Here is a 27,320-nt window from a genome sequence, read left to right as displayed (position 1 = left end):
ACTTTGTCAGCATTGTTGCCTTCACTTCCCAAAAAACTCTATTAACTCTTCTGAAATGAAGAACCTGAGGCTCAGAGAAGTTGGGTAACTTGGCCAGGTCATACAGCTAATAATTGGTGTGGCTGAGATTTGACTGAGTCTGTTAACTATTTAAGTACCTGCTGTTGACCACTGCTTTATGAACAATGACCCTAGAGTAAATATATTAAGTTCCATAGGATATTTCTTATAATATGTGTCAACAGTCAATGATCAAAACGTGTCAATAAAGGAGTATGTTATCTTCAAACCAGAAGCCAAAGGCATTACTTGTAACACAACTTTCATTTTTTTATATTAAATTCTTATTTGGTACTTTCCACTTATAAATTACTAGGAATCAAAAAAACATGGATGTTCTTTTTCAAGCTACAAATGTTTCTCTAATAAATAAAATAGACCACATTTTCAAAATTCCATTTTCCCTTTTATGTAGATCATAGCTTTCACACAAGCTATGAAGGGTTAACTCAATGTCTATGAGAATTAAAGTACAGTTGTTAATTCTGGAAGCTTCCTTCTTAAATAGAGGGCCATCTTTTGTTAAATTGTTCAGCTCTGTGGAAAATAACTTAGTTTTTTTTCCCACTTGTGAAAGAAAAATTTCCACTGGAAACCTATTGGAAATATGGAATACATTATAGTTCCATCAAAGAAAAGCTTATTATTTATTCACATAGTATTTTTCTTTTGTGTCAAATTGAATAGTGGTATTAAGTGAATGCCCACAAAGCATCTTAAAGGCTAAGGAAGGATTATACTAAAGGCTAAACTCTGAGACAGGTTTATGTACACTGCAGTGCAATTTCCTTGGGCTTAACGTCTTTTAGCCTATCTGTAGAGGATATCAGAGGGCAAAGTTTCTATCATGAAATAGGACTAATCAACTTAGTTGAATGCATGTTTATGGGAAGGTTAACCTTAACTAAGACAGGTTTTGAAGCAGTTGTCAGATGTATCTTTCAACCTGTAGTCAGAGACGCTTCTGCAGTTGAAGGACAGAAAGTCTTTGGGTGGTTCTTCCATTGGCAATGTGAAAAACAAGAAGTCTTTACAGAGGATGTAAGTATACAAATCTACACTTTGATTAGTCCAAAATTGAGGCTTATTACTCTTAGTAAAATGTTGCACGTATAAAATAAAAGGACATTTTTATTTTAAAAGGAAATGTTTAGGTTTATCTATAAATTTTATTGGCTCTTTTACTAATTGTATGCCAGCTAATAAATTGTTACTTGACTGAAGTTAGCAAAGAGTAAAGATGGTAGACCACTCCTGCCAAATAAATACTGCTTGGATTTAGCTGATTTCTTTTAAAGGAAATTTATTTAAGATAAAGTCTGTTCAAAGTTGTATATAAAGTTATTGTTAAGTGTTTTATGATCTTGAAATAGATTAAGTGCCTGCCTCTGTGTGTTACTGCTATGATTACTACACATTATTATTTTAATGGCCTTTCATTACTGCAGATAACTATATTCCAAAAATTTTCATGATGTATGGACCATGAAATGACAGAATAGAAAATTTCAGGAAAAACATTAAGGAATAATCAATGATAAGCATGAGATAAAATCTATGTTGATATTACTTAACTCATTCTTTAAAACTGTCTAACTAAAATACCTAATATTCAGTTCAATTATATGAGCACTGCTAGAATTTCACTTTTGTCTCTGTACAAATTTATATATAATAGACTTTGCTTCACAATATTTGGAGGAAAGTAAACATAACTTGTACAAATTGTAGTAGCCCATAAATTATGTTGAATCCAAATAGAAAAGAAATTACATAATTTCTACTTGCTCAACTATGACAAAGGTTTATCCTTTTCCATACAATATTTGTGCTGGTGCCTAGAACTTGACATTTCAAGAAGGCGTGGCTGGGTCTAATGACAATGAGCTTTCAGAGTGAAAAGAAGTGAAAGCAACCTGTACATAACCATCTGTCTTCAACAACACTTTCCAAGGTATGTGCTGTGGTGAGAGGCATCCAGAAAAGTGCTAAAGCATGTGCCTTTAGTAAAAGTGAAATATATTTTAGGGCCACTGCCAAGTGCTTCAATTCAGTATAAATTGTCTTTGTTGGTAGTACTACTTAACACTACCATGATAACTCATTTTCATTTACACTGTGCTAGTATAACAGAGAAAATGCTCATTGTTATTTAAAATAAAAATTAAATCTAGCTTCCTTCAACAGCAGGGTGTTGTGGCATCATCCAAACCAGTAGAAAAAGAAATCTCTAAAGTTCTCTTCTGGCTGGGCACAGTGGTTCATGACTGTAATCCTAGCACTTTGGGAGGCCAAGGCGAGTAGATCATTTGAGCTCAGGAGTTAGAGACCAGCTTGAGCAAGAGCGAGACCTCCCTCCGTCTCTACTAAAAAGAAAAAGAAAGGAAGGAAAGAAGGAAGAAATTAGCTGGACAACTAAAAATATATACAAAAAATTAGCCAGGCATGGTGGCTCATGCCTGTAGTCCCAGCTACTGGGGAGGCTGAGGCAGAAGGATTACTTGAGCCCAGGAGTTTGAGGTTGCTTGGAGCTAGGCTGATGCCACGGCACTCTAGCCCAGGCAACAGAGTGAGATTCTGTATCAAAAAAATAAAATAAAGTTCTCTTCCACACTGGCAGACATGTTAGGGTAACAAGCTTTGGAGAGACCCAGGGTAGAAGGCCCATTTAAGTTGTACTCAGAGCAGAGTCTGAGGAGAGGGGTTCAAGAAGCCTCTGCAAAACAAAGTGGAAGGATTGTTTGGGAGTTGTTGGAGCACCATCTCAGAAAAGGTCAAGAAGAATAACAAGAAGCCAGAGGTTGAATTGTTAAAATTGCCCAGCGTAATGTTTAACAATGGAGAAATCTAACATCTAATTTTAAGTTGTGTTCAACAACACCCCCCGCCCCCGCCTCTGGCCCGATCATTAGCCAAGACCTTTGCAGAGTCAGGTATGTGCATATACAGCCTCGTGTGAGGGGTTTTATGTGATGTTGAGGGAATGGACTGCATTCTGAATCAGTGTAGAGCAGAGAGAAGGGAACAGCTAAGGGAAGTGAGCCATGGGGTATACAGGGAGCCCCACTAGGGCACCTCAGAGCCAGAGAGCCCGTTGAAGACTAGCACCCAGGGATGGGCAGAAGCCTTGCAGGAGATGTAGAATGGGGGCTGAGGGTGACATCAGCCACTCAGACTTTAAGTAGCAATGTCATTTGTCCTAGTACAAATGACCTTAATGCACATTTGGCCTGAAGATTTCTCAAATGTAATAATTTCATCCATTTGAAATAAGAGCGTGGGCTAATTTTAGAATTCCTTTATAATCTTTTCAAGAAAGATGTATATCTACAATTAGAAATAGTCACATATTTTATGTCAATGTATTTATCTAATCTTACCTTAAACTTTATTTCAATTAACAAATATATTTTTAATATTAGTACAGTTGTTTTCATTTTATACAATATTTTATACAATTATTTTTGTAAACTTTTTCTTATTGGATATAAAAATAAACTTTTCACACTTCTAACTATAGCTATGAGAAATTAGCACAATCTCTATCTTCTCAGCTATATTTTTCTGCTAAAAGTGTTTGATAATGAAATGCTTTTAGGCTGGTCTGTTGGCCTTTCTATTTTTAAGATTTCTAATATATTAGTTTAAAAACTGAAATCATACTTAAAGAAATGTGAATTATGCTTTAGCATTAATATTCTTTTCAGAACTCACATTAATATAGGACACTGAGAATAGTGACTATGTGAAGCTACTGAGCATTGTTTTATACTTAAATAAAAGACCTTTAAGGACATTGTCCTCCATCTTAAATTTTAATTTAAGAATTTGTATTTATTTTCCTCAAAATTGTGGAAACGTTTAATTCTGTTCATCTATTTTTCAAATACAAAAACTTACCAGATAGCAGTTATTTAAAAATTAATTCATTTTAATGTATACAATCCCAGGATACATGCATCATATATGCAACAAACATTATATATATAATTGCTCAAATCCAGGGTTTGCTAAACTCAATTGCACTGATTTTAATGAGTCATCGTAGTACAGCCAATGAGAGCCAAACATGATCAAACTGACACCTGGCTACTGGGCACTAGGCAAGCTTTCAGTAAATATGTGCTGATGTGGCAAGGGCTTCAGTTCACGAAGTTCATGTCTTACTACTACTGCCCTAATCAGTTGGGACAGAATTAGCACTAGCTAAATCGTCTATGTGCTGCCTGGAGGGGTTTGTTGAGGGTAAGACTCTGAAGACAGAGATTAAGGGGTCCTCATCCTCCTAATGTGCTGGGCGTCCAGGATTAGAGCTCTGGGTCGGAGAAATCCAGCCTGAATGCAGACCTAAGCACCCCTGCACCCGCCCACTCTGGGATTATTAGACAAGCTCTGAACTTAAAATTTATATCCTAGTCTGCACTTTTTTACTCAAGAGCATTTCATCTGCTATAGCAAAGTGACCTCAGTTCGCCATTTGTTTACATGTGCCTAAACTAGAAATGGATACCCCGAAAATGTGAAAGTTAATATTTGAAGACTCACAAGTTGATCATATGATTCGATACTCCCCAAATGCTGGTTATAGAGCAAGATGGATTTGGAGCTTTAAGTATCTACCTGGCTGACGAAGGGAAAGATCAGATTAACCTCAGAACATTGCCTTGAAAATTCTCTGATTGTATTTGCTTTAAAATATAATTTGATTTAGGACAGTGAAACTATTCGGTATGATACTATAAAGCTGGATACATGCCATCATGTGTTTGTCAAAACCACAGAATGTACACCACCAAAAGTGAATCCAATTGTAAACTGCGGACTTTGGGTAGTAAGGATGTGTCAATGTGGGCTCATTGATTGTAACAAATATACACTCTGGTGCAGGATGTTGATAGTGGGGAAGGCTGTGCACGTGTGTGTTGGGGGTGGGGGAGTATACGGTGAACCTAAAACAGCTCTAAAAAATAAAAATATATAATATATAATTTGGAGCATACAAATGATAATAGCCATAACATGAAGCAAGGCAATGCTTTTTTTTTTTTTAAAGAAAATTTGGGCATTAATAGATATGATAGTGATAACTAAATACAAGTTTACAAATACAATGATGAAAAAAAATGAGGGAAGCCAAGTAGAGCCCAGAAGTGTTAACACACAGATATTACAGATGTCAGTGACTCATTGTCCTCCCCAGGGATGTCCATGATATACGGACATTTCTGTAGACACTGGAAATAGCTTGAATTTTAAATAAAATTTTGGTGGACTGATTAAAAAATAAACCACCATATTGGAAGTGTACCAAAATTTTACAGATGAGGTTCAACCTTTCTGGCATTATAAAAAGAGAGAAAAGCAGACCCAGGGACTATGGAATTAGGAACAAATATGGTTCCAAGGATGGTAAATTTGATGACACTGGTAAATGGTACATTAGATGAGACTTGTCTCTGATGCCTCCTTTCCCGTTGGCCTGATAGTACTGAGTTCTCCACTTATTTCAGTGAACTTGTGACTCACGGTGAAAAAAATCCTGCTGTGCTGTTGCAGAGAATGGACCCTACAGAGCCTCGTAGAAATATGCCTATGCCTGGTGAACCTGGTATTTCAGAAGAAAGGCATTTGTGCCAATTATCTAGCGGAATGACATTAGAAGGTAACCAAATTGCCTCTACTGCACTAGACCCTGTTGCTGCCCTATCTTATATCTCCCTGGCCTTCCTCTGAGTTACCTGCAACCAGGGAGGTCTTGTCCCATCTCAAGCACCTGCACCTCTGTTTCTCAGTCTGAAGGTTTTCTCCCTCATCACAGGAACTTGCTCTGTCTAGCTCAAGCATGACCCAGATGCGATAGGGAATTGTGCCCACAATCAATGGCCAACAGATATCAATGGGTAAATGGCCAACTCTTTGTCCCTCAAAAGGACAGTTCTGAGGCATGTACCACAAGGTTTCTTAGAGGGTCCCCAGCAGGGTTGAGCACCAGTTGCCCACAGTGACAACCTGCACGTTAACTCACCTCTTATTGTTTTTTTCCTTCTGGGTCTTACTTCCTTATTTCTAGGGCTTCCTAGGACCATCTCCCAAATAAACTATTGGGTATCCCAAAGTAAGAGTCTCATCTGCATGGCTTTTTGCAAAAGTGACATGCCTGAGGAAGACAAGCAGTTCTTTCCCTTCTACACAATTCTTGCTTCTTTCCCTTTTTTCCTTTACCTTTTCTTCTCCTTCCCTCTGACTTGACTCTGACAATACATAGAATGCAAGCAGAGCATTGTATTTTTTAAACAGCCTTATTGAGGAATAATTGATGTAAAAGAACTGCACATCTTTAATGTGTACAATTTGATGAGCTGGGCCACCATCAACATAATATCCAGTGTTTCCCAAAGTTTTCTGGTGTCCTTTTGCTTTTGTTTGTTTGTTTTTGTGGTAAGAACACTTAATGTGAGATCTACTCTATTAACAAATTTTGAAGTGCACAATCGATGAATCTAGAGAACATTACGCTAAGTGAAAAAGCCAGTTACAGCAGGACAAATACTGCATGATTCCACCTCTACGAGGAGACTAACATAGTCAAATTCGTAGAAACAGAGAATATAATAGTGGTTGCCAGAGGCTGGGGGGTGGGGGAATTGGGGAGTTGCCGTTCCATGGGTATAAAGTTTCTTTCATGCTAGATGAATAAAACCGTACCACATAGTGCCTATAGAACTATATTTTATAACTACAAAAATTCTATCTCACTTATGGGTCAGTTCAAACCTGTGCTAGAGATCATCAATTCATGACAAAAATCAAAGTTCAACAATTTTTCAAAATGAAACACCAAGTTGTGTCCCACACTGCTCTGTCATACAACTGTCTGGGGAGAAGGTGGCTGTGCACCAAACCTGGAGCACTGAGATTTCAAGCTGCAGGCCGGGTCCAACCCAGAGTCACAAGTCCAGCCCACATCTGGCCCAGCCTGCGTTCTTTGTTGGCATTCTCCACGGCTCACAGGTTCTAATCCTGACTGTGCCATGGTCACTAACCTCTCTAAGGAAACTATCAGAGAGGGAATTATACTGGCCTGACAGAAATGCAGTAAAAATAAATGGAGATATAAAACTTTATACACACACACACACACACACACACATATGTGTATATGTATATATACATATTTATATCTACAAATGGCAAAAGCCAATGTTAGGAGACCCATGGACCTGAATTTCCAATTTGATCTGCAGGGTTAGGTCTGAAAAAGAAGCTAAAGAAGTGACTACATATTTAAATAGCACCAAAACTTTAGCTTTTGAACCATACGAATGAATTAACTATTTTAAAAATTATATCAAATATATGTACAAGGAAGGAAAAAAGAAAGATCACGACTTTGAAATGCAGAACATTTCCTTTCTAATATTCTTTTCATCAAACACAGTTGTAGGTATCTCAGATTCTTTTTTTTTTAAAGCAACAATTGAGGATGAAAGAGAAGCTAAAGTGACCCATTTGACTTGTTTATTTGTTTAATATTTAAAATTATTCAAAGGCTATTAATAATTAACAAGAAAATGTAAGGCAAAATATTATCCCTTTAACAGTAATCCCTTTTTCTAACCACTAGGTTCTGAAGAAAATGCATAAGAATACTTGTGTTTATGTAAGCTTGGATATAATTCAGTCACTTGTTCTAATTAAGTACAGTCTCATGCAGTCAGCCTGTATCCACTCTAATTAGATATATTTTTAGCCAGTAAGAAGATTTTCGCCCTTCATTTTCTGTTTTAATCTTATCAACTAAATAGAAATATTTTCCAAAGATTGAACATATGGGAGAATTAATGCATTTGTCCCTCTGGAAATATAAGAATCAAAATAAGCTGTAGGAAAGGAAGCTGGTATTTCTGGAATCTTGCAAGGCTGGTTTAATTTTATTATTGGCTGTAGTGTGGTATGGTATTACCTGTGGACTCAGCAACAAGTTCCAAGGCCATATTGATAAAACACTGAGTTCAACAGTTATACTTGGGGGTTTTGTGACACTAAAAGCTTGTTGCAGCTAGTCTTCCCAAGTGTGGGGAAAATACAAAGGGCTTTCATTGTGTTCAAGAAGAATTCAAATAGTTTACAAAAGTAGAGTTACTTGTTAATGTGTCTATCTGGGTTTCTTTAGAACTTCATCAGTGGCGAGAGATGTTGATGACAAACCCAGTGGTGGCCGTGAACCCTTTATTGACAGCTTCAGGGCAGCAGAGGATCCCACTGGTTCCCTTACCATTTGGACCTCCAACTGTGGACAGGTATTTCTCTCCCATATGATAGTTCAAAGAGGCCAGATGCGGTGACTCACGCCTGTAATCCTAGCACTCTGGGAGGCCAAGACGGGCAGATTGCTCGAGGTCAGGAGTTCGAAACCAGCCTGAGCAAGAGCAAGACCCTGTCTCTGCTATACATAGAAGGAAATTAATTGGCCAACTAATATGTATAGAAAAAATTAGCCGGGCTTGGTGGCACATGCTTGAGTCCCAGCTACTTGGGAGGCTGAGGCAGAAGGATTGCTTGAGCCCAGGAGTTTGAGGTTGCTGTGAGCTAGGCTGACGCCATGGCACTCACTCTAGCCTGGGCAACAAAGCGAGATTCTATCTCAAAAAAAAAATAGTCCAAAGAAAAAAACCAGATAATTATTAAGTTTGGGGATGCTGTTAACCCCAGTGTTGTTTGATTGCCTAATGTTACTTCAATGAACTGTGGTGCAGTAACTCAAGTCAAGGTGCTCTGCTACCCTCACCTTCAGGACAGCTGCCCTCCTTCCCCTGGAGGTCTGCTTGACCTCCTCACTCAGCAAATAGCTACCAGCACTTACCATGCCACAGGCATTGTGCAGGTACAAACATTGGTACATTAGTCTTCCAGGGCTGCCATAGTAAAACACCACAGACTGGATAGTTTAAATAACAGAAATTTACTTGTCCAGCTCTGGAGGCTGTCAGACCAAGGTGCCTCAGGGTTGATTTCTGGTGGGGCCTATCTTCCAGTTTGCAGACAAATGCCTTCTCACTGTGTCCTCACATGGCCTCTCCTCAGTGAGCATCTGGAGAGAGAGAGAGAGAGAGAGAGAGAGAGAGAGAGAGAGAGAGAGAGAGAGAGAGAGAGAGAGATCTGACATTTCTTCCCCTTCTTAAAAAGACACCAGGCCAGGAACAGTGGTTCATGTCTGTAATCCTAGCACTCTGGGAGGCCAAGGCAATAGGATCACTTGAGCCAGGAGTTTGAAACCAGCATGAGCAATGTAGCAAGACTGTCTCTACAAAAAAATTTAAAATTAGCCAGGCGTGGCGGTACATGCCTGTAATCCCAGCTACTCAGGAGGCTGAGGCAGGAGAATCACTTGAGCCCAGGAGTTTGAGGTTGCTGTGGGCTATGATTATGACACTGCACTCCAGCCTGGGCAACACAGCAAGACTCTATCTAAAAACAAAACAAGACAAAAACCTCCCTTATGGTATCCTTTAATCTTAATTGCTTTCTTAAAGGCCCTATCTCCAAATACAGGCACATTGGGGGTTAAGGCTTCAACATATGAATTTTGGGGGAAAACAATGAAGTTCATAACAATGGGTATCCTGGATTTCCTGTGATAGAACAATTTTTTTCTTTTCAATAAAAATGAAATTATAAGTAAAATTTGCATTTGTTGGCAGTATCTTATCTTCTCTTCTTTAGAATATTTTGACATTCTGGGGAGAAAGTAAGACCCATTATTTATTCTTATTTATGGGTTGTGAACAATAAAGTTGGGCATCTAGAGACCAATGAAGTTTGGCAAAATAAATAATTTGTCCATCCAGGTTATCAAACATCAATTCCAGATGGCAAACCCAACCAAAGTATGTCCATTAAATGAGAAAAGAATTTGTGACCAGAGTAGAATTTTGGTCATAAAAAATCAGAGATTTTGATTGATTTGATTAGATTTTTTTTTCCAGACATCCCTAAAACTTAACTTTCCTGCTTTCTCTGTTTTCTTGTCAGCTGGGTCAATCCTTCCTTAGTAGAGTTCTTCCTCCTAATCTTTCTTACTACATTTCAACTTAAACCTATAGAGTGCAGGACTTTTCTACTTCATTTTGGGAAAAAATGATAAAATCCCATATGGCGACAGCCGGGCGCGGTGGCTCACACCTGTAATCCTAGCACTCTGGGAAGCCAAGGCAAGAGAATTGCTTTGGCCCAGGAGTTAGAGACCAGCCTGAGCAAGAATACAACCTGTCTCTACCAAAAATAGAAAAATTAGCATCATGGCACGCACCCATAGTCCCAGCTACTCAGGAGGCTGAAGCAGGAGGATCTCTTGAACCCAGGAGTTTAAGGTTGCACTGAGGTATAATGATGCCAATGCACTCTACCCAGGGTGACAGAGTGAGACTCTGTCTCAAAAAAAAAAAAGAATCCCATATGGCAATAAAGAAATCTTACTGTCTAAGTAATGGAAATTTTATGCAACTCCAGCCTCATTTCACCTATTTTATATCTTTTTTTCCCCTAGAGATGTATTGCCTTCCACTGTAGCTCCAACTGATCCAAGACAATTTTGTGTTCCTTCCCAATTTGGATCCTCTGTTCTATCAAATGCAAATATGCCAAATATGCTGTCCAATCGTGTCTACTCAGGTATGAGCAATAGATATTTGGTCCTCATCTGTAGAGCCACTGTGAACTGGATGGATGCATTAAGTTTGCCATCATTTTACTGCTAAAGTTTGGAGAAAGAACTGTGTGGTGGCTACGCATGTAGTTTCTACAGTTGTTACCTAAGCTCAGATTGTGGTACCTCCATTGTGTAAGCAAGTGTAAGTCAGTTAACCAACTCATCTAAACATTAATGTATTCATAAATAACATGAAGAATTAAAAAAAATGAATAACATGAAGAATTGCAACATTATTATTTGTCTTAACTTATACATGAGGAAAGGAGATCTGAGAATTAATGGGGCTTGGGAAGTTTATATTTGGCTTGATAGGTCATAGGGAAAACTTGGCTTTTATTCTGAGTAAAAGTAGAAGGCTTTAAGGAGCTTGAACAAAGAAGTGACATGATCTTACTTAAATTTTACCAGAATTATTCCGGCTGCTGAGATGGGGACAGACTTGATAGGATCAAAGTTCTAGAAATAAACTTATGAGAGTTAATGGGCTACTGGAATAGCCAAAAGATGATGGTTTGGCCTGGGCTGGTGGCAGTAGGAATAATATGAAGTGGTTGGATTCTGTAATTATTTTGATGGTAGAAACAATAGGATTTCCTCACAATTTGGATATGAATGGTGAAAGAAAGAGAGGTATTAAGAATGATATCAAAAATTTTGATCTGAGAAATTGGAAAGATAGAGCTACTATTCATTGAGTTGAGAAAGATACAGAAAGGAACAGAGTTCTTGGGGAGGGAGAGATAAAGGAGAAGCAGCTTGCTCATGTTACATTTGAGATGCCTAATAGACACCCAAGCGGAGATGTCAGGAAGGCCTCTGAAGTTCAAGAGGACTTCTGAGGACAACCTGGAGATATAATTTTGGAAGTCATCAGCATATATGAGGCTAGATAGGATCATCTAGGGAGTGAGTGTAGATAGAAGAGTTGAAAGGATGATCTCTGGGACACACCAACAGCACCCAGGAAATGAGGAAGATCAAGCAAAGGAGAAACAGAACACGCAAGGGAGCAACTGGTGAGGAGGAAGAAACTCAGGAGAGCACAGTGGCATGGAAGGCAAGGGGAGAGAGTGTCAGAAGGACAGAATGAGCAACTGTGTCAAGTATGCCAGTCACAAAGTAGAACATATTATATTTGGCACTATATAGAGATCATTGGTGATCTTGATACAAGCAATTTTAGTAGAGTCACGTTGGTGAAAATGTAACTGATGGGGGCTCAGGAGAGACGAGGAGGTGAGAATTTTCTCACAACATTGAAGATCAAACTGGTATACCTTATCTCCCCAAAACTGTGTTTATGAGTCTGTTTATCTTTGCTCCACAATTCCAACTCTTAATAGATGGGAACAATGTGAGTGAAAAGCCTAACACAAAAAGAAATATGATTCATGCCTGGGCCAGTGAAGGGACTGGCTTGCCTAGATTTGAGCTTGCTGCCCACCACAGGGCATGAATCCATTTGACTGCACTGAGAGTGAGCGTCCAAGCAAGGGCCAGATCTAAAATTAGATCTACCTGAAGAAGTGGTCTAAGGGCAAAGGAGACAGTCTTGAAAGGCATATCTTTTCAAGGATGGAAGCTCCACCTGGCAGCAAGAGGCCAGTAATCTGTAGCCCTTGATTATAGGCAACAGGTCAATGGACTAGTGAAATAGTTGCATTGCTGGATCACTCTTAGTGATGAACCCAGAAATTGCCAATATTTGGATATACAAGCAGGCAGGTAGAGCACTTGTCCCAGGGACATAGGTCAGGTCTCCTCCTCAAGGTTGAAGTGTAAGAGTGTAGCAAGGGCAAGAGAAGGCCTCAGTCCTACAGAAACTGAGCTACTAAGTAAGTTAACAAAATAGAAACTAAGATGGGGATCTATTTCAAAAATTCAGATGTTAGGTAGGGAGTGGATCAGCACAGCTGAACGAGCATTACGTTGGATGTTGCCTATTTGGGAAAGAGAAAGAAGAGAAATAGGTTTTGTGAGTTCAGATTTCAGAGAGTCCTAAATTTCAGGCAATTACTGTAGTGCCCTCTAGACTGGACTTCTTACATGGCTTGCTCTGCATCATGGGCAATATGCTGTGGGTTGGCAGTTTCATCCATACCAGCTATCTAAAAGAGAACATCCTGAAGTCACTGAACTATAAAAAACCTAGAGCTTCAGGATTAGAAGGATTCCTAGAGGTCAACTCATCTGACCCTTGAATTTTACAAATAACAAGAACCTCACTGAAAAAATATATATGTAGTATGGTTTATTTCAAAATAGATTATTAACAAGAATTCAATGAGCTCTATGGGCTTGGTTCAAAGTGAGTATAAAAAACAGTTTCTGCCCTCATCGTGCTTACCCTTTTATTAGAACAGACTTACATGTATAATAAATACAGTTTGTATGAATATCATAGTTAACGAATATAGTCGGTAGCCCAGTAATGGTCTGTGACATGTTTGTACAAACAAGGGAGAGTAAGGGCTTAGAAAATTTTATAGTGGCCAGGTGCAGTGGCTCATCCCTATAATCCTAGCATTCTGGGAGGCCAAGTATGGGAGGATTACTTGAGGTCAGGAGTTCGAGACCAGCCTGAGCAAGAGCAAGACCCCTGTCTCTACTAAAACAAGAAAAAATAAGCTAGGCGTGGTGGCCTAGCTTAAAATAGAAAAAATATGGTGTGGTGGTGCACACCTGTAGTCCTAACTACTCAGGAGACTGAGGCAGGAGGATCGCTTGAACCCAAGAGTTGGAGGTTGTAATGAGCTATGATGATGCCACTGCACTGTAGCCAGGGCAACAGAGAGAAACTTTGTCTCAAAAAAAACAAACAAAATACAAGGAAAGAAAGAAAGAAAGAAAGAAAGAAAGAAAGAAAGAAAGAAAGAAAGAAAGAAAGAAAGAAAGAAAGAAAGAAAGAGAGAGAGAGAGAGAGAGAGAGAGAGAGAGAGAGAGAGAGAGAGAGAGAGGAAGGAAGGAAGGAAGGAAGGAAGGAAGGAAGGAAGGAAGGAAGGAAGGAAGGAAGGAAGGAAGGAAGGAAGGAAGGAAGGAAGGAAGGAGAGAGAGAGAGAGAGAAAGGAAGGAAGGAAGGAAGGAAGGAGAGAGAGAGAGAGAGAGAGAAAGAAAGAAAGAAAGAAAGAAAGAAAGAAAGAAAGAAAGAAAGAAAGAAAGAAAGAAAGGATGGAAGGAGAGAGAGAGAGAGAGAGAAAAAGAAAAGAAAGAAAGAAAGAAAGAAAGAAAGAAAGAAAGAAAGAAAGAAAGAAAGAAAGAAAGAAAGAAAGAAAGAAAGAAAGAAAGAAAATTTTTATAGCAATTTGACAGGGTAATTTTATGTCTGTTAACCTAATAATTTGTAAATTGTACTTGTATTTGTCCTTGTTTTCATTTAAATTTCCTAGGAAATCACTTTTTATAGTTTTTAAAAGTATTTATCCCTAATGGGATAGAAATGTAAAAAGAAAAATAGGATAAAGCTGGTCCTTCACAGTAGATGGTCAGAAAAGCACTAGGATAGATTCTAAGTGCATTAGGAGTCCAGAGAATGGAAAAAATCAATATAGCATGAAGTTACCAGGCAAGAATAGAGCCTTGAAATCTGGTGATGCTGCTGTTATTTCAAGATATGTTGGAAGGTTGTCATGAACAAAAAAAGATGTAGTTGCTGCTCAACTCCATTGAAATCATTCTGGAAAAAGTATATTACCTCAAATACACTGAAAAATCTATACAAAAAAACGTTATATAAATTTATTTTATCCACTTAACTCCTCATTGCATTTATTTTCTGGGATTTCAGTACATCAAGAAGCACTTAAAAATTTTTTATATGTAATTATTATGGGTACATAATAGTTGTATATTTGTACAGGGTACATGTGATATTTGGTTATAGGCATACAATGTGAATTCATCAGATCAGGGTAATTGGGGTATCTAGCGTCTCAGGCATTTATCATTTCTTTGTGTTAGGAACATTCTAATTCCACTCTTTTAGTTATTTTAAAGCGTATCCTGGTTATAGTCACTTTGGTGTGCTATAAAATATTGTTCATTCTGTCTATCTAACTATATTGTTGTACCCATTAACTGTTTCCCCCTGCACACTACCCTTCCCAGCCTCTAGTAGCCATCATTCTACTTTCTGTTTCCATGAAATAAATTGTTTTAATATTTAGCTCCCACATATGAGTGAGAACATGCAACATTTGTCTTTCTGAAGAGGTACTTTAAAAAAATAAAGGTCAACTAACTTCTCTTGTAAAAAAAAAAAATCAGTTTTTACTTAAAAACAAGAGATTGAGGTGGGAATAACTGGGGAGATGTTGGTCAAAGAGTGCAAAGTTTTAGTTAGATAGGAGAAATATATTCTAGAAATCTACTGTACAGCAAATGACCATAGTTAATAACAATATACTGTATACTTGAAAATTGCTAAGAGGGTAGATTTTAAATCTTTTCACCACAAACACAAAAAAATAAGTATGTGAGGTAAGGCTTATGGTAATTTGCTTGATTTAATCATCCCATAATGTCTACATATATCAAAATATAATGTTGTATCCCATAAATATTTATATATACAATAAAAAAGACCCAAAAGGCAAGAGATCAAGAGGTTCACAAATCATTTCATTTTTCCCCTTTGAAATATGGCATGAAAATGTCACCAACTATGAGACCAGCAATTAAAAAAAAAGAACCAAAAAATTATCTAGTGTTTATCATACTATCACCAAAGTGACTCTAAGATACTGATACCATTTCCAACATTTTGCTCAACATTTTTTAAGATACTGTTTTAAATCCTTATATTTTATTATTTTTAAATGCATGTTTTTAATGTGTTTGTGGGGTGGGATGGTGGTTTTTTTTTTTTTTTAAGGTTGGGGCATTTTACCACCAGAATCCATAAAGGCAGTGGCCAGAAGGAATGAAATGATTCAAAGGCATCATACTGCCAGGTAATTTAGCAATGCTGTTTTATTTATTTACTGTTCATTCACTTGCCCATTTGTTTGTTATGCATGGTTGGTTAAAAATGAAAGCAAGATTAGAAATCACATAAGTAAAGCTAACAGTGGTACTGGCCTACAGATCGTAATAGTTTATCAATATCTCATAGCTAAAATGCCTAGCTATGATTCCTCTGAAATTCATATTGGCATTTCTGTCTTAAACGACTTCAATTATACCCAAAGATAGGAGCCAATTTGCCAACCCAACTTCAGACTATGCCATCAGAGCTCAGCCACCCCATGTCAGTCCTCCAGTGGCTTTCGGCTGCAGCACCCGGAGGAGGTAAAGCAGCAACGACGGGGTGTGGCTCCACGGTGAGAGGAGACATAGCATCAGTTTTTTCAACATTGAACCCTAAGTGGTCCAGGTGATGACCCATGAGCAAAGTGAAGCAAAAACACCAACAAGTCTTTCAATTCCTCCTCTGCCAGCCGCTTGCATTGATTTATAAACACTGAGACTTGCATTTTGTCTAATTACCTTTCTCGAGTCCCACTAACATTGTTCTACAGAGTTTAACACATTGACTGCCACACAAAAAACCCAGAAACTTTTCCTTGGGGCCACCGTGTTTCATCACAAAAATAGAATAAAAACTTCAAGTGTAATTTAAAGCTAAACATAAATAGAAAACTGAAATGTATGGACTTCTATTCATTTAATCCACACTTTTAGAATTAAATTGTTAATATCAATTGTAACAGTAAGAACATCAACAGGTAAGATTTTTTATACATGCTTCATGCGACTCTGGGGGCAAAACTAGAGTGAGTTAAATACAACTCTCATGGCAGTTAACGTGTTAAAAACCTCTTGCCAATACTTTAGGTTCTTTTTTGAGACTTAATCTCTGGCAAGAAACTCCCCGTGCTGCGTAACTCCCCTCCCTGTGAAATTTGCCCTGTTAGAGGTTACGTTCTAAAGACTGGCCTTGGACTTCCATTGTGAGATTCAGACAAATGCTCCTCCTTCGGATCTTACTCCATACTCCTTCCCAGTGGCTTTGTGGGGGATTCGTGTTTCCAAAGGACAAAGTTCAGATAAACAGTGAGAGGACACAGGAGAAGCAGAGGTGCTACTTTGGGGAAAGCAAGTGGACGTTGAATTATATTTCTAATGGTTTTCTTAGGACATATGAGCTATATTGTTTTGTTTTTAGGACAGAAATGGAAATGTACACTATTTACCAGCAAAGGAGGATGGAAAAAGTGAATCCCAAGGGCCTGGCGGGGCTGGGGGTGCCATTCCTCTATGGTTCCAGCATCCCCGCGGGCCCAGCTGCCTACCATGCCAGAGGCATGCTCCCCGCCAGTGACCTGCACTTCCACAGGAGCGCCCTCAGAAACCTTCAGGGAAACCCCATGCTGGTGGCAACTGGACCACACTTAACCGAGAGCTGGGGACAGAAATGTCGTCGACTCAGGAAAGGTACAGGGAATCAGAAAGTTCTGGACAGCGATGCTGAGAGTTCCAAAAGTCAAACAGAACAAAAGCTCCTAAGCCAGACTCACGCATTTCCCTATGAAGAGGAGCGGTATGCAAAAGACCCAGAAATGGAAGCATGCGAAGACCTGAAGTCAAGTGAAGCCAATGAAAAGCCGAGCATAGCCCTTCCCGACCCCTGTGGAGAGTTCGAGCTGGCCTATAGAAAACCCTGGGGACCTCCCGCTGCTCCCCTGGAAACAAAGGCCTGGGATGGTGAGAAAGAGGCTTCAGAACACGTGTTTGCAGACTGTAGTGGAAACAGTGGGATTTGCCCCCCACTCCCTCAATCGTCCCTGCCAGGTGGGTGTGCAGGGGCCCGTGGCAGATCCTTGTTAGCCACAGGTTGTCAAGTCCTTCCGTTATTACACAATGAACTATAGCCATCAGGCCTCTTTTTAGGCTTTTTTGTTAGTCCTGTTTAGAATTACCTCTTCTTCAAGTCACTTTATTACATTGGTTCCACTAAGCCATATGAGTGAAACTAGTCTTGTTTATATATTGCTATATAGAGAATTTTCAACTAAGTCTGGGAAGGCAAGTGTCAGGAATTTGGGGAAAACCTACCAGAATTTTAAACTAAAATTTTAATTCAATTTACTATTAATTTCTTCAACACAAAATAGAGAGGCTTCTTGCTTAAAAGATAGAATTCTATTTTCCCTATATCTAAGAGTAGAAAAAAAATAGGCAATTAAACAGAAGCATTATCTTAAGTGTCCACTACTATTGTAATAACTTCTAATCTGTAAATATTGATGCATTATCCGCCACCCAGAAAACACGTACTGAATGGTTTTCTAGAATTTCTTTAGATAAAGATATTTTAAAACACAGGGATTGTGGGGTGTGCATAATATAGCTGCCAGATCAACTGCTTCTCTACAAAGTGCTACTTTGCCATTTTGGTGAAGATATAGTTAAATCCTTGCCTCACCTAGAGAGCATGACAATCACATAATATCATAGCACATAGTAGCATTAATCTGGAGACTTAAATCCACAGGGCATTCTGTTGGGATCTGAGAGAAGCTGGAGCAAATCTAGAACTTCTTTGTATACTTAAATAATGCTATCATTAAAGATCCTTCCAGCTCTAAGTTTCTGCTCTCCCCTGGAAATGCTATACCACAAAATAATTTCCTTTCTATTTTAAAGGACCACATGCACTGGTTGCAACTGGGGGAAATCTTTCTTTGGATGAAGATATTCAGAAATGGACTGTAGATGATGTGCACAGCTTCATTAGTGGCCTTCCAGGTTGTTCAGACTATGCTCAGGTGACTTAATATTGAAGTATTTTCTTAAAAGTAAGACTGTTTGAAATATTTTTCCTATATAATGAGTTTTGTCAAACTTGCATTTTTCCCCTAGAGAGGATTCCTACCACTCTCCCTTTTCTATGCCAGTCTCCCTTGGGACAGGTGCCTGTGACTGGCAGAGCTTGGGTCACCCCAGCCTCAGGGGAGGTGGGGAGAGCGAATATCTGGCTTTAGTTTCTGTCCCACCAAGACTCCTAAGAAGTGGGAATTCTCCCCAAATTAGAAGGAATTTTAGAGGCTAAGTATCCAAAAACAATGAGAAATGTCTGCTACATTCCCTTCTCATCCATAGAGCAAACAGTTTTGGAGTGCATACTTCTGTATTAGGAGTTTTGGGGCTGCACTTGGTAAATCACAGAAATATATACTTCATTCTAAAAAGGACAAGAAACCAATAGATCTGAAAAGTAGGAAATTAATCATTTTTAAATTCTTTATTTATGCTGGGACAATATAAATATGCACACATATAATTTAATCTGGTAGGTAGATATTATTTTTTAGAATTATAAAATGTCAGGACAATTAGCAAGAAAACTAGCCTCACTCAATATGGGAAAGTTGGTGACAAAAGTCATGGGTTGGTACATTTTGGCAGTTTATGTCAATGCTACATTTTCATACATATATTTTCCTTTTTTGAGTAGTTTAATAACACAATTCTAAGCAACAAAATGTCTACTAAATCTAGTATCATTATCTTTGGTTTACGCGTTAAAGGAAAAGAAAGCAAGACAAGAACATTGTGGTTTAACAGCATCATGATTAACTGATGCTAGAACTAATTTTTTTCAGATCTCAGTTTTTGTTTTTGTTTTTACTGAGACAGAGTCTCACACTGTTGCCTGGGTTAGAGTGCTGTGGTGTTGGCCTAGCTCACAGCAACCTCAAACTCCTGGGCTCAAGTGATCCTCCTGCCTCCGCCTCCTGAGTAGCTGGGACTACAGGCATGCGCCACCATGCCCGGCTAACTTTTTCTATATATTTTTAGTTGGCCAATTAATTTCTTTCTATTTTTAGTTGAGATGGGGCCTCGTTATCGCTCAGGCTGGTTTTGAACTCCTGACCTTGAGTGATCCTCCCACCTCGGCCTCCCAGAGAGCTGGGTCACAGGTGTGAGCCACCACACCCGGCCTAGATCTCAGTTTTGTGAAATATTTTCCTATAGTGTGATGTTGTTAATTCTTTCTCTTTTTTTCTTTTTATTATTATTACTGTTTCGGTTCTGTTTATGGGACTTATAAGAAAGCTATATAGAGTAGTAACTAAGAGTATGGCTTCTGAAGCCAGAAAGTACAAATTCAAATCCTGGCTTTTCCATTTTCTGGATGTGTGACCTAGGACAAGTTGCCTCTCTTTTTTGTGCCTCGGTTGTTTCATCTGTTAAATGGGGATAATAACAATAATACATTTTCAAGGGACTGTTGTGAGCATTAAAGAGTGCCTGGCACTTAGTCAGTATTCAATAAATACTAATTTCATTATATCCTAAAGAAAGATGAGCCTCAAGTTACTTATGAGGCAAATGGTATTCTTTAAGTCACCCATTTTTGTGTTTTTTACATAATCTGATAAAAAATTTGTCCTGTTCTCCACTGTTCAACGAATATAACTCTATCATTTTATTATTAGTCATTAGTCATGGGTAAGTCACTTTTTAAATTTATCTATACCACTTATCAAGTGCCACATCAACCACTGGTACAACGAAGTTACTAAATTCTGATAATAACCAGAAACTAGCAACCCCTTGTATAATGAGCATGTGATTGCTGACTTCTGGTAGATTGATTTGTTTGAACTATGATTATTTTTAATCAGTCAGTGAGCCATAGTTATAAAGATGTAGTTTATAATAATTGCTCATGCAATAAATAATGGTGCATGCATTTCATACTTGATAATCCCAAATGTCCTGTTATGGGTAGAAGTCACATCAACGTGAACACTCCCAACGCTGCTGACTCATTATCTCTCACTGACAGATGTCAGTGTCCCTCCCACACCCCAAGAAGTGGTACCAATGATTTCTAGGTGTTTCTCAAAATGTGTTCAGGATCAAGTCCTGCTTTTGTTTCCTCATTTAAAGTCTACCCCCTCCAAGTAACTACAAGTGTCATCAAGTGACACGTGCCACAGCTCTGCCGTGCACATCTCCTGCTCTGCTCTGTGATGTTATTCTATGCAGAAATGGGAAAACATCTCCCTCCCAGGTGCAATAGCCCGAAAGCAGCACTTCTTGTGCACAATTCTCATGAGGACCCTTGTCTAGAAGGCCCCACAGGTTTTACTCACAGTCTCTCTTTACTCAGGTCAGACCAAGCCCCTGGGACCAGTTGGGGTTATACCCACCATCTCCCCTCTGTCCTCTCATTCCTCACCTCTGCCTTAGGTGCCTATGCAGCAACCTCCAACCACTCGCCTCCTGTAGGTAGGAAAGAAATTCAGAAAAAAATAACGACAACAAAAACCCAAAGCCCCTATGCAAATGAACTCTTTTAAAAAGATGTAGAGATAGGGTTGGTGGCTCAGCTCTTTAGGGACATACAGGAGATCCTGTAACCCATATTGTTTGCTTTAAGTAAATGTCTAGTTCAAACCCCTCAGCAGATAAAAGATTTTCTCTCTAAAAATAACTAAAAGTACTAAAAATATGTGTGCATTTATATTGCACACATGGCCCAGAGTGTTCTGGTGAGAGCAAAGGGGCACATCTGAGCGACAGGGACCTGTGTCCTTGCCTCAGCCTCGAGTACCTCCACCCTGACTGAGGCTTAGGTCCTCGCACATTTCAGTCCCTGGCTGCCAACCTACCTCTGTTTGAAAATTTATCCATGTGGTTCCTCCTCCTTTGGAGGCTCACAAATGGTCCCTTCACCTGTCACTGGAAACCCTACAAAGGAAAGAGAAATGAGGTATGAGTTCAACCATAAATATAATTAACCATGTTCATCAGCACTCCCTTTTCTGAATGTCAGTAGGATAGAGCAGGGGAAATCCTGGATCAGAATCGTGAACTGTTATTGTATATGTTGTTATTTTATAAGTGTCTAACTGGCAAGCCATGTGTCTTGTGCAATTCAACCTTTTCTGCATAGCTTCTCTCATTTATAAAAATTTCTACTGATACTAATACCTACTCTTAGGTATTATGGACCATGCACTAGGCACTGTACTAGGCATATCATTTAGATTATCTTTTAAATATAATTTATACCATCATTCTACAAAAGAGATATTAAACCCAATTTTGCAGCTGAGTAAAACTGAGCATCGAGTCAGCTAAAAAAGCAAGTACTTAAAAAATGTGTATGTGACTTCAAACCTGTCTTTGTCAATTATAATTATTCCACATGGAGGATATTGAGCCATACAGTTTCCAACCAAGGATCCCTGGGCCCCTAGGAGTTCTAAAGGTGGTAGTAGAGATCCTTATGTTGTTTTGATATTTCAAAATATCAAAGAGAATCATATATTCCCCCAAGATAAGGCTATACAGACAACTCAAACTGCCAGCCTTTTTGCTATGGCCCAAATTAAGTTATATTAGCCATTTTCTATGATTTGCTTAATTAAAATAGGAAAAGAAATAATAAGTTTAGTTTGTAAATAACTAAAATCTATTAGAACACAAGGCTCTTCCTGAAACAGGAGATTTCCAAGAAGATTCTATCTTTCAGCTAGTCCTGAGCCGTGGAACACATAGTGGCAACAAGCCAATGTGTTTCCTCTTGTCGTGGAGCTCGTGGTCCAGAAGGAGACCAGTGAGCGACCCCACATCAGTGTGAGTGTGCTACGGGTGGAGTACGAGGCACGGTGGGAATACTTAGGAGGGACTCATCGCCTCCTAAAGGAAGAGGCCTCTAAAGTGAGACCTGAAGGTGAAGAAGGGAGGGGAGGCAGGAGGGAGGTAAAGGAGGAACTTCCAAGGGAGGGGCCAGAAGCCAGAGAGAACTTAGTGCGGCTGCTTAAAGAGCAGTTTCCAGTGGCACAGGGGACCAGGGCCAAGGTGGGAGAGATAGAAGGGGCCAGGTCACAAGAGCCTTGAAGACCCAGTATAGGATTGTGACTTTATCCTAAAGGCAGTGGAAGTTTTAAGCACAAGTGGCATGATTAGCTGTATGATTCAGAAAGGTCACTCAGGTTGCTTTTATGAAAATAGCTTGAAGGGGACAAGACGAGAGGGGAAGCCTCCTCAGATGAGCAGAAATGGAGTTGGACCAGGGTAGGAGCAGTGGGGGCAGGCAGATTCATACCTAAGAGGTGAAATTGGCACGAGTTAGCTTCTAAGTTAAAGACATACATTAGGGAGCCTCCGGTATGTAGAAACAGTCTTTGACGCCAAGTGAGAGGCTGAAATGAACAAGGAGGACAATGAGGCCAGGGTCAGAAGCCTAAGAAGCCCTAACACATGAGGATTGACATGGAAATGGGAGTCAGCAGAGGTGACCTTGAAGGAGAGGGCAGAGGAGCACCCGGAGGGAGGAGCCTCGTGGAGGCAAAGGAAGAGCATTGTTCAGGAAAGCACAGTTAGCAATGTCAGATGCGGCCAGGAACTTCAGAAATAGGAGGACTGAAAAATGTCCATGTGTTGGGTACGATGGAGGCACCAAGTGGAATGGAATGGTGGGCACAGAACTCAGATTGCTTGAGACTGAAGAATGACTGGAAAGTGAGAACATGAAAGCTGGGAGCATCAGAACCCTTTTGAGAAATCTGTCTGTGAAGGGAATGAGAGACACAAGGCAGTCTCTAGAGATGGAGTTTGTATATTTGCATTATTATTGTTTGTTTAATGATGGCGGAGACTTACTTAGATGCCAGTGGGAAAGAGCCAGTAGAAGAGGAGAGGTGGGAGACAAAAGGGGGGGTCAAGCGTGTCGAGAGCGAGGCCCTGACACGGAGGAGTGAGGAGCCACGTCGTACCTGCAGAGGTTGTCTTCAAACAGCGCAGGGGCCGCTCCCCCATGGTACCAGGGTGGTGGGAGAAGATAAGAAGTTTTTAGGTTTATTGGTCAGAATTAGAGGAGTTCTTATCTACTGTTTTTTTTTTTTAATTTTTCTCTTCTTTTTATTTTTTTTAATTAGAAAGCCATATGATCTGCTGAAAATGTGGGAGGACTCCTTAGGGTCTAAAGTTTGAGCAGGGTGGGGAAAGCTTGAAACAGAAGGGAGAAAAATCTCATGAGCAAACACAGGATTGCTAGGCAAGTTGAAGCTGGAGATCATGAAATTATGGTCCTACCAAGCTGTCTAGTTTTTTGTGTCCATCTCTGTATCTGCCTGGACTCTTTGTCCACCCACAGCCCCCCTGGCTCTTTTGACTCTGTCGTGGAAGGCATGGCCACATCCACTACAGACCCAGAACGAACAAAAGTGGCCCTGCTGGAAGGCCCAGTGGTCACAGTGCTCACCTGCACTTTCCTGTCTCCCTTCACCATGTGCTGATGGCAGCGGACAGAGGATGCTGCTTCTGTAAATGTGACCGGTCAAATTTGTCTGCGATGGATTTTACCGATATTCCTCTTCTCAGAGTATTTTCCCATTCAGTGATTGATCCAGCAATGTTTATTTCCCATCTTCTACCACATACCAGGCACTGCATTCAGGCTGCATTCGCAAATAAGGCATGGACCCTGCCCTCAAAGAATAAGGTCAGAGTTGAGTTCTATAAGCAGAGAATTACAGTCTACTCTAAGTGTTATTAAAGAGCACAATGTACCCTGGGAGCACAGAAAAGAGAGCAACTAAAAAGCAGTTTTATAAATTTTTCTGCCATCCTCAGGCTCAATATATCCTCCAAAACTTTTATCTATATATAAAACAAGAACTTAAAAAAAAAAAAAAACAGACAATGGGACAAAATTAACACCTTTTGTGTTTATGAAGGTATTTAAAGATCATGCAATTGATGGAGAAACTTTGCCATTACTCACAGAAGAGCATCTTCGAGGCACTATGGGATTAAAACTAGGGCCGGCACTAAAAATTCAATCACAGGTAAGGTGATTTTACACAACTAAATATGTATTAATTATATGAAGCTTAAGAGAAATACGTTACTTTTATCCTGTTGTAAGATAAGTAATACTATTTAACCGCTTTACTAAGCTTTCCCCCTCTGTGGCTGGGGACATGATGGAAATGAGGGAATCTGGAAACAGTGAATGTGGTGTACCGCATTTCTACGTGTAGTTGGCAAGCCAGCAAGCAGTGGTGTGCTGGTAAATGTTTAACAACTAGGTCTCTTTAAAAACAAATCGAACCCTGATTTGCAGCATTTGCCAGTTTCTGGGATATAAATTACTCCCACCACGGCTGACAAACTCCGAATGTCACCGAAGACAGTACTGGGAATGGATGCACACCAGCACCCATTTTAGAGTATTTTCAGCAGACACAATGGACATATTGTACCTCAGATACAGCTGATGTAAGTAATCCGAAGGGCAGAGATAATAATAAAAATAGTAAAATCATTAGGTAAAAACAAGAAGTGATGAGTTGTGAGCATTTATTATTATAAATTTAGTTTTCCATATAATTTAATTATAAGTTAATTTGATTTAGTTTTTAATAATGGCTTGCAAACATCCTAAAAATTTAATAATTAGCTCTTGAGAGCTGGAGCAAGCTGGCCCCATCTCGCCACTTCCTGCCAACTCGGTGGCTCCATCCTAGTCTCAGCACCATCATCTCCCACTGGGCGACTGCATTCGCCTTCCAGTTGTTCTCCCTGCTCTGGCCCCAGCCTGTCCAGAGTGGGTTCACAAAACAGTAAAAGAGGTCCTTTTAACACATCAGGCAGATATGTCACTCTTCTGCTCAAAACCCTACAATAATTCCCCCTTTCCTTCAGAGTCAAAGCCAAAGTCCTATCTCATATGTGCTCCTCCCAACCACCACCCTTACCTTCCCGAACTCACCATCCACTCTTCTCCCCCTCAGCAGCTGCTGCGCTCACCCGCCCCTGGTTGCTCCTTGAGCACTCTGGGCATGCTTTGTCTGCAGGCCTTGCCACTAGCTGTTGTTTGCTCTACCTGGAATGTTCTTCTCCCATGTCCTCATGTTTTGCTCACTCATTGTCTTGGTTGTTGCTCAACTGTACCTTCTCAATGAGGCTTGCTCTGATAACCCTATTTAAAATTGCATGCTGCCCGGCTGCCACGCACATTCCTGATAGCCCTTTTCCTGCTTTCTCTTTCTCCCCGCAACACCTAGCATCTTCAAACGTACAATGCAATTGACTTCTTTGTTCTGTTCATTTTTTATTGTAGATTTTCCCTGCCCCCACTAGATTGTAACCTCCGTGAGAGAAGAGATCTTTATCTGTTTTGTGGGCTGATGTATCCTTAGAACATCCAAGACCCATAACAAGCCGATAATTATTTGTTGAAAGAATGAGCTTCCTAAAAGTGAAATCATAAAGCAGCAATTAATTTGTCCCAGAATTTTTACGGGACTGCGCCTATTTACAATGAATGTTTATGCCAGGACCAGAATGTCCTTCAAAAATCAAACTTTTAGGGTAAAGATGTTCTTTATTTCTAATGTAAATACTTTAATGTTTCTACTGGCATTGTTTTTTTCAACTTTTTATTTTGGAATAATTTTAGATACAGAAAAGTTACAAAGATAGTACAGACAGTTCACCCAGCTTTTCCTAATGTTAATGTTTTCATGGCATAGTACACTTGTCAAAACTAAGACATTAACATTGGTACAATATGGTTGGTATTCATTTTTTAAATGATTTATTTTTCTTTAGTGAGAATACTATATCTCTTGGCATACTTAAAACGACACTTCATGATTATTTTCTCAAATCAAATTTTCTTTGGCTTCGATTTATCACTCATTTTTGGTGCTCCCATCTAATACATATGCATGCCTGTAGGAAGCTCAACTGAGTTTTATATCCCACTTGCCACCTGCCAGCCTAACAGGATGGGGTTCCACAGAAGCTGGAGGGAAGGCCCAGCTGATGGCAGATTTCAACCACACAGGATAGTAGTAGAGCCCTTGGGATGGGGAACTTCCAGGGGCCCAGCTGAAGTAGCAGAATTAGAAGGAACTAAGTAACATCTGAAAGTCCCAGAAAGTTAGTATGCAAGAGTTTTTCGGTGGATAATGTAACAAGTCCGAACCTCCAAAATGGGGATCAAGAGCAAAACCCCATTATACTGGAAGTGGCCAAAAAGAAGGAAACCCACCCTCCAGAACAGAAACTTAGGTGGGTCTGAACAGGGCACAAAAGGAGAGGGGTGGACAAAGAGAAAATCACTGGGATTTGGGAATTCAGATTTACAGTTACATTATGAGATGCATAATGACATGTAGGTCAACAAAAGATTGCTTATACAACATCGGTCTCCTAAGATTATAATGGAACTGAAAGATTCCTATCACCTGGTGATCATAGCACAACTCCTTACGTACACGGCTGTGGTGACGCTGGTGTAAACAAACCCAGTGAGCAGCATGCCAGTCATACAGAAATCTAGCACATACAATTATGTACAGTACATAATACTTGACAATTACTGGGGGAGGTATATATACTTGGTATCGTTAGTTTAAAATGTAATCCTTCTACTTAAAAAAGTTAACTGTAAAACAGCCTGCCTCAGACAGGGCCTTCGAGAGGTGTTGCAGAAGAAGGCATTATTATCACAGGAGATGACAGCTCCAGGGGTGTTATTGCCCCTGAAGACCTTCCAGTGGGACAAGATGTGGAGGTG

The 27,320-nt window shown here is 39.6% G+C and overlaps 1 protein-coding gene across 1 annotated transcript; it reads left to right on the top strand.

Annotated features, from left to right (window-relative positions):
• Nucleotides 1–878: 878 nt before the first annotated feature.
• Nucleotides 879–24,774, top strand: SAMD7 (sterile alpha motif domain containing 7). The gene is made up of 9 exons (XM_076000558.1): nucleotides 879–1,101; nucleotides 5,617–5,722; nucleotides 8,234–8,360; nucleotides 10,607–10,731; nucleotides 15,642–15,720; nucleotides 16,935–17,560; nucleotides 18,416–18,537; nucleotides 24,469–24,579; nucleotides 24,691–24,774. The coding sequence occupies exons 1-9, from the start codon at nucleotides 940–942 to the stop codon at nucleotides 24,772–24,774; spliced, it is 1,542 nt and encodes a 513-aa protein (XP_075856673.1). The 5' UTR covers nucleotides 879–939.
• Nucleotides 24,775–27,320: the final 2,546 nt, after the last annotated feature.

This window comes from Microcebus murinus, chromosome 1, assembly GCF_040939455.1.
Source record: "Microcebus murinus isolate Inina chromosome 1, M.murinus_Inina_mat1.0, whole genome shotgun sequence".
Lineage (NCBI taxonomy): Eukaryota > Metazoa > Chordata > Mammalia > Primates > Cheirogaleidae > Microcebus > Microcebus murinus.
The sequence above is the reverse complement of the archived record's forward strand: the minus strand, read 5'-3'. Positions and strand labels throughout refer to the sequence as shown.